The 8490-nt window shown below is 51.8% G+C and overlaps 1 protein-coding gene across 1 annotated transcript; it reads left to right on the forward strand.

The window, feature by feature from the left end:
• The first annotated feature begins 2039 nt into the window (after nt 1-2039).
• On the forward strand, nt 2040-6392 carry FAM187B (family with sequence similarity 187 member B). The gene is made up of 2 exons (XM_002920923.3): nt 2040-3465; nt 5892-6392. Exons 1-2 carry the CDS (start codon nt 2624-2626, stop codon nt 6277-6279), a joined length of 1230 nt encoding a protein of 409 aa, XP_002920969.2. The 5' UTR covers nt 2040-2623; the 3' UTR covers nt 6280-6392.
• Nucleotides 6393-8490: the final 2098 nt, after the last annotated feature.

The following is an 8490-nucleotide window of genomic DNA, read 5'->3' on the forward strand; positions in this document are numbered from 1 at the left end:
TTGATGTCTTTCAACAGTTTTGGAAAGTTTTCATTCAGTGTCTTAAAATGTTACTTATGTTCCTGTCTCTCCTTTGTGTCTGAATCTCCATTTACAGGAATGTTAGAACTTTTCACCATGTTTTATATGTCTCTTACACTCTTTTCTGTATTTTCCTATCTTTTTTTTTTCATGCTTCAGTATAGACATTTTTCTGTGGGCCCATCTTTTACTTACTTAATCCTCTTTTCTGTTGTATCTAATAGCTTGCTACCCTTTCTAGTGAATTCTCAATTTCAGAAATTTTATTTTTTAGTTCTAGTATTTCCATTTGATTCTTCTATATAGGTTCAAAATCCTCATCTTGTCATCTCCCGGACATATTAATCACAGTTATCTTAAGGTGTATAGTTGTTATTAGCAAGAGTGTTGGTCTGATGAAAGCTTCCCAATTGTAGCCGTAAGCGGAAACCTTACCCACACTATTTAAAGAATAGCAGGGAATCTGAATTCTCATATGAAATCTCTTGGATTTTACATGTTGGTCACTGATTTAAATATTCTAAAAACATCCTAGAGAGACCAATGAAAACATTTATTCAGGCTGTATCCAGCCAGTTTGTTACTTCTCACCTAGACAATGTGAAAATCAGAAGTGGGGTATCGCACAGTGTCTGCGTAGCCCTGCTTACTTGTTTAGAAAAGATACCTGGGTGGAGGAGAGAGAGACAGGGAGCTGGAAGAGAAGCAACAGAAGTGTAGATGTTAGTGTATCTGCGGCAGAGGGACTTTGTAAGGTCCTGGGAAGCAGACAAAAACTCTAGGTGGTTTTAACAGATGTGAGAACAGAGGGGATGTGTGGTCCACTCCTGGGGTGAAGGTGGCAGCAAAATGCCCTAGAAGCAGCAGTTCCAGTCTAAGCAAACATCTTATGCCAAGCACAGCCTGTAGAGGTCCCCGCATGGGACAGGGACACAACTAAGAGAGCCCCCAACCATAGGGAGCCAGGTATACAGCAAGGCAGGATGTCTTAGCAAAGACCTCATGAACCTCTGACCTCACCCACTCACCACTCTCCCTCTTGTCCACTACTCCTTAGTCACTCTGGCCTCTATGTCCTTTAAATATGGCAGCTGTATCAGGGTCTAACCATCTCTTGGGAATATTCTTCCTTCAGCTATCCACATGGCTCTTTATCTCACTTTATTCCCGTGTTTGTGGAACTTCACCTCCTCGCGAGTGCTCAGACAGGCCTGATCATGCTGCCTGAAAGAGTTCACACCCACATACCAACACGTCACTTTCTAGCCCCAGTTCCCTGCTCTCTTCTTATCCTTAGCAATTATTGGGTTATCCTCATGATTTGAGGACTCCATACTTGTGAATTCACCGGCTTGCTAACATGTATTGTGGCCCCGGGGCACTACCCACACTGGCTGTGTAGTCACCTGCAGACACGCACGGAGTGGTGAAAACTTTGAGCACATTCCCAGCCAAGGTCCAACACCATGCGACCGCCTTCTGGTTTCAGCTTTCTTACTAGTAACAAGTATCCTTTTCAGGGTCTGTTTAAGGCCACTTGTTGTTGTTGTTGTTGCATTTTTGTACTTTTTGTTGATTCTCCTATTTAAAATGGCTCCCAGGCAGTGCTGAAAGCGCTGGCCAGTGCCCCTAAGCACAAGAAGGCTGTGAGGTGTCTTATGAAGAAAACACGTGTATTAGATAAGCTTTGTTCAGGCATGAGTTAATAGTGCTGTTGGTTACAAGTTCAATGTTAACAAATTAACAATATATATTAAATAAGAGGTCTTTAAAGAAAAATACACATAAAGCAAGGTTATGTGTCCAGCAGTTGACAAAAATGTTAAGACCAAAGGCCTGTAGGATCTTAAGCCTGCATTTCTCTTAGGAACAATGTTTCAGTATTTGCTAATTCAGCAACTTTATAGAACAGTTACAACTGCCACGAATAAGGAGAATCGGCTGTATCTGATATTGTGTATTCCATATTTGCTTATTATCTGTCTCTTCCACTAGAAGGTAAGTCCAAGTGGGGGGGGGAGGCTTTGTTTAACCTGCTCAGGGCTGTGATTAGAATAAGGGCCAGCACATGGTAGGCCTTTGGTAAACATTTGTGAAATGAGTGAGTGATGGCAGATCAAGGCTGCATGATAATTATTTTTAATTTCAGGACTGAGAAGGAGTTTAGGAAATGGTTTGGGAAGGAGGAAAATATTTATTTGTTTAAAATGAGTTGAATCACACAGCTATCTGTGGAAAGAGTCTGGGACCAGTGTGCGCAAAGGTCCCGAGGCAGGAGTCCTTTGCTTGCCTGATGTTTTCAGGAGATGGCAGGGAGGCCAGCATGGCTGGGGAGGAAGGGCTGGAGAGAAAGGGATAGGAAGTCAGAATGGTAACCAGTGAGGATTTATTCACTTCTCCACTCACAGCACTAAGAATCGTGCCCAGAACATGGTCGGTGTTCGGGGAAAAATGTGTCGAATGCTCACATGTGATGCTTGAATGCCAAAGCAGGGAATGGTAGAGAAAACCCTGAATAGATAAATTAAGTTTCTTCCTATCCCAGCAGAGTGGAGGACTTGGAATAGACACGAAACAGAGTTGTTAAACTGTCACCAACCAAATGGGGATTGTGACCTCACACACCCATGCAGTGGACCACAGGCCAACTCACCCTCACTGGGCCCTGGGTTTCAGGGGTGACTTCACAATGGCCAGGGTGGTGCCCTGCCCACTGCCCTGGTCCCAGTCCACCATGCTCACCACCCTGTGGCTGCTGCTCAGCCTCGCTGCCCCCTTGCTGGGGCTCTATGCTTCCTTCAACTGTCCCAACGAGAAGCAATGCCAAAAAGCCCTCCTCTCAGACAATGACATCTTCTTGCCCTGCAACACTTCTGGGGCACAGTGGTACTTCTTCCTGCAAGACAAGACCAGCTGGTCCAAGGAAGTGTCCAGTGTTCCCAACATAGAAATAATATCCGAATCCGGCATTCTCATCAGAAACCCGTTGCCCTCCCAGACGGGCTTCTACCGCTGCCGGGACAAGAATGGCATCCAAGTGGTGCAGTACGAGATTGATTTCCAGGATGTCAGCACCCTGCATATTACCCACAAAGGCCTGGGCCAGAAGCCCCTGCGGAACGAGACCCTGAGTCTGGGTGGTGAGGAGCTCGTCTTCACCCGGTGGGAGCCCTGGCAGGACTGTAACCGCTGCGGGGAGCCGGGGGAGCGGAAGCGCCTGGGCTACTGCTACATTGTGGAGCCCTTGCAGGAGCCCGTGCCCTGCTGGCTCTACCTGGGAGATATGAAACTGTTGTCTAGCCGCATGCGGCCCGAGATGCAGGTGGAGGCCTGCCAGGTCCCGTGCCAAACATCCACGTTGGATGTCATCACCTTCGACAACTTTGAGATCAGTGAGGATTCAGGATCCGTGTGGCTCACCTGCCCCCAGGGATCTATCTATAGGTGACTCTGCGGGGGTCCATTTAAGAGATGGGGAAACTATAGTTGGAGGGGTGCAGTCCTAGTCCAGGGTGAGCCGTGGCGACCCTAAATCCTACATTCTTGGCCCTGGGGTCCCCCTCACCCTCCTTCCCCATGGGCCTGTGACAACCACTCCCTTGCAAGGGGGGAGCCTACGCAACCTCTTGGGGCCTCTGCAGCCACCTGCTCTGTCAAATCTGGTCCCACCACCTCTGTCTGGTGTTCCTTATTCCAGCTGTGACTTTTCTTCTCTTTCCCATACTCTCTTTTGTCTCCCTTCCTCCTTTTTTTCCTCCTCCTTTAAGTATAAAACTAGCCCGTAGTCTCTACAAAACCCCCCCAGCTCAGGAAAGTGCCCGAGGCCCTGCTATCTGCCAGGGACACCTGCTCTGTGTCATTTGCCAGACAAGCAGTTCCTGAGTGCCAGTCATCAGGAACCCCGGAGAAGAATCAAGAGAGGTGGGGCGCCTGGGTGGCTCAGTCGGTTAAGCATCCAACTCTTGATCTCAACTCAGGTCTTGATCTCAGGGTTGTGAATTCAAGCCCCACATTGGGCCCCATGCTGGGTGTGGAGCCCACTTTAAAACAAGAAAAAAAGAATCAAGGGAGGTCACTGAGGCTTCAAGAGTTGCCACGTCTCTAGGGGGTTGAGTAGAGTGGCATTCCATGTGAGGTTTATGTGTTGGACTCTGGATTCAGCCCGGCCTGGTCTCCACACTTCACAACTGTGTGACTTTGGGCCTGTGGCTTCTTTCTGGGCCTCAGTCTCCCTGTCTGTTGAATGGGGGTTGCATGAGTTTCCTCGGGCTGTCCTATAGTACCACGCACTGGGGTGGCTAAAAACAACTGAAATGTATTCTCTTACAGTCTGGAGGTCGGAAGTACAAAGTCAAAGTGCCAGCAGGGCCCCGTGCCCTCTGAGATGCTGGCTGGAATCCATCCTTGCTTCCTCCTCGCTTCTGGGAGTGGCGGGCAAGCCTTGGCCTTCCTTAGCTTCTAGCTATGTCTTCCTGATCTGTCCATCATCACTTGGCCTTTTCCCTGTGTTTTTGTCTCTGTGTCTCCTCCTTTTCATTTTTTTCTTTTTTTTTTTTTAGATTTTATTTATTTATTTGACAGAGATAGAGACAGCCAGCGAGAGAGGGAACACAAGCAGGGGGAGTGGGAGAGGAAGAAGCAGGCTCATAACAGAGGAGCCTGATGTGGGGCTCGATCCCATAATGCCAGGATCACGCCCTGAGCCGAAGGCAGACGCTTAACGACTGCGCCACCCAGGCGCCCCTCCTCCTTTTCTTAAAAGGACACAGGTCATTTTGGATTTAGAGCCCGGGGATACTTCAGTCAGACCTCATCTTAACTAATTACATCTGCAACACCCCGATTTCCAAATAAGGTCATATTCTGAGGTTTAGAACACGCACTTGGTGAGGACATTATCCAGCTCAGTACAGAGGTCTTGCTGGCCCCGGTCTCATGGGGTCATTGTCATGTCCGAGGGGGCAAATGCCTATAACGACACTTACAACAGTGTCTGACGAAAGTTCCACACTCTAAGATGTGTTAGTTTTTGCTTGTATGATTATTGGCCGTGTCAGTGTTGTCCATGGAGTGTTTCTTCTCTTCCTCCGCCATGATGGCTGTGTTATGTGCCCAGTTTGCTAGTTCACTTACCACGGTTTCACTGAGTGTTTACAAGCCAAGCACTATTCTTGGTACCTGGCATGCAGCAGGGACCAAAACCGGAAACGATCCCTGCCTTCCTGGAGCCCTAAACAATCTCGTGAATAAAACATGCGGTATTCTAAATGGCGGTAAGGGCCGGGAGGGGGTGGGAGTGAAGGAGAGGGTTGGTTTAAATACGGAGGGCAGGGAAGCCTTCTGAGAAGTTGCCAAGACTGAAAGGACGTGAGGGAGCCCCTGTGTGCTGAGGGAGAGCACTCCCAGCGGAGGGAGGGGCAAAGGCCCTGGGGCAGGATGGGGCCCAGCCTGTTGGAGGACCACCTCTGAGGCCAGTGTGGCTGGGGCAGAGTGAGAGAGAGGGAGAGCAGAGAGAAGGAGGCCGGGCAGGGAGAGCAGGGGTGGGGGGTGGGGGGGTGCTCACGTAGGCAGTGTTCTCGCTCATTCCTCCAAATAACCCTGTGAGGCAGGTACAATCTTTACACCCCCAGTTTTCAAGCAACGAAGTCGAGGCTCAAAAAGCTAGAGGCCTATGCCCCTTGCCCATTTAGGGTGGGAGAGGGGGCTCCGAGCCCCCCACCAGCCCGGCCCTGCCTTCCCCAAACACTGTTGGAGGGGTGCCCTGTTGGCTGTTCCCCAGGGAGGAGGGTGCCACCGTCTCCACCTCCTTCCAGACCTCCATCTCCCATTCATCCCCGGGCTGCCACAGCTCACCTTGTCCTCCTTTGCAGGCCCATCCTCTGGGAAGCCAACGACATCCCCCTGACCTGGCAGGGCCAGCTCTCCAACCAAGACTACAACACCATTCTGGAACCCACCAACGGTGGCAGGCGACTGCGGGTCTTCGAGCCAGCCATTTACAGGTGCTTCGTGAAACAGAAGCTCGTGGCTCGCTTCAACCCCAAGCCCGTTCCAGATTTGCCGGAGATCCTCAGCCAAGATGCACCTAGACCACAGCAGGAGTCAAGGGAGGCCTGGAAGGGGAAGGCCAGGTCTGTCCTCAAGGCGCTCAAGTTGGTGCTGCTGGTGGGCATCGTCCTGGGCCTGCTCGGGCTGCTGCACAAGCTCTTCCACCCTTCCCACCACAAAAGAAGTGACCAGGTGCTGCTGGTGAAATAAAGCGAGCCCTCGGTGCCCAGGACACCTGGTCTCTGTGTCTTCATCCCGTGAACTGTCCTTCCCATGGCACTGGGGGGGGGGGCGCAAGACTGACCCATGGCCACAGCTGAGGCCGAGCCTTCCCTGTTCCAGGTCCTGCTCTGTTACCTCATTAGCACTCCCCGTCCCACAGATGGGGAAGCTGAGACAAGACTACTGTCTAGAGATTGGTGGGGGGTGGGGGTGGGGGGAGTTTCCAGTGCAAACTCAGGTTGCCTGGCTCAAGTCTTGTGTTCCTCACAGGGAGGGAGAGATGGAATGAGGCCATTTTCAGGGTGGGTCCCTGGGAGTTGGTAAACTGTCGCCATCTTCCTGACTGCACTCCCCTGAGGACAAGGGCTGAGATGGGGTGGGGGTGGGGAGCCCCCAGACTCTGAGACCTGCTCTGGGCTGCTGCCTTTCCATGCTTGTCGCCTGCCCCACCCTGTCCCACTGTGCCTAGGGCCTTTGGGCTTAGCCATAGCTCTCCAAGGCAGAACGTGCTGCCAGGGGGTGGCCCAGGGCCACTGGACATGTGTCACCCTTCCTGGCTCTTGCAGTGCAGACAGCCCCCTCAGGCACTGAGAAGGAGAAACAGACCCTCTCTACCAGGACAAGGCGCCAGGCCGGGCCCAGCTGGCCCACGGGAATCACCAAGCCTGGCTCTTCCCAGAAATTCTATACACTGTTCAGCAGAGTGCAAGAGTGAGAAATAAAATATTAATGCCTTGTAAAATTCATTGCCCTGCTATTCCATTGTGAAGCCACGATAGGAGAGATCTGAAACTTCCAGAACAGAACTTCTGCCCCTGAGTAGAGGGCAGAGCTCACTCCTCACTTACTGGACACTGTTGCCAAAACGCTTAAGGCTTCGTGCAGTGCCCAGAGACGCAAAGATTCCTGCAGAATGGGGGAACATTCGTGGAGAACTTAACGGGGTCCATCAGGAAGCAGAGGCAGAGAATCATGAAGACAGGAATGGCAAATGTTTGTGAATTTCCTGGCAGGATTAGAACTTTATGAACATTATATCCTCAAGGCCACCCATGAAGCTGGGGTTCCTACGAACCTCATTTGTAGCTGAGAATATTAAGGCACAGGAGTTTCAAACACCCTGCCAGAGGTCACACAGTGACCTTGGGAGGAGGCTTCTGGGTTCCTCCTGACCAGCTCCCCAGAAACCCCTGTGTCCTGCACGTGCAGGGGCACATTGTGTAGTAGCTGGGGTGCTGGAGGGGGACAAGAGCTGAGCACGGGCCGGATGCCCAGGCCTATCCGCACAGCCCTGAAGAGCACAACCCACAACCAGGCGGTCTGTGTCCCACCGTGGCAGGCAGACCCTCGGGATCCCAGCAATTCTCTCCTCCTGGTGTCCACACCTTTGTGTGAATCCCTTCCCTTTCCACGTGGATGGTCCCTGTGACCTGTTTCCAACCATATCCCCCTTCCGATTGTGAAGGGGTCAGCATGTCAGCCCTGGATTAGATGACATCACGTGAGACTCCGTCTCAGCCTGCTGGAGCGAGAGAGGCTCACCCCATGTTGAGGAGGCCCGCTTGGTGGGGACAGTGAGTGGCCTCCAGGAGCTGCGAGTGGTCTTTTGGACCTGAGGCCACAACCACAAGAAAGTGAACACGGCCGACAATCTGAGAAGGTCGGAGGCAGGTTCTCCAGTCAAGCATCCTGATGAGAACAGCCTGGCCAACACTTTGATTGCAGACTTGGGAGGCCCTGAGCAGAGGACCCAGTCAAGCCGCCTCTGGACTCCTGACCCGCAGACACTGGGGTATCATGCATGTGGGTTGTTTTAAGCCCCTTAATGTCTGGCAATTCGTTATGCAATGGTAGGCAACAAATACACCCCCCATGTCCCCCAGCCCTCCCTGAGGCCCCCGTAGCTTCAGCAGTTACGCAGACGTTCCCTTGCGCCAGGCATGGACCAGGCTGGCAGCTGGGTGCTTGGTGCCCCTGAGAGCAACCCTTACCCAGAAGGGATGGGAGTGGGAGCCACAACTCTGGGCCACATTCTACACATTCCCTCTGCGGGTCCTCTGTGGCGCCGAGCTTCCAGTGGATACAGCAGCGAGCGGCTCGTTAAGGCACTCGTGGATCAGGTTAGCCCCTTCCCTGCCTGGCTTTCCCTCACTTCCTCTCCCCGAGATTAGATTCTTCAAATATTTTCTCTGCCCCACA

Source organism: Ailuropoda melanoleuca, chromosome 12 (genome assembly GCF_002007445.2).
Source record: "Ailuropoda melanoleuca isolate Jingjing chromosome 12, ASM200744v2, whole genome shotgun sequence".
NCBI lineage: Eukaryota > Metazoa > Chordata > Mammalia > Carnivora > Ursidae > Ailuropoda > Ailuropoda melanoleuca.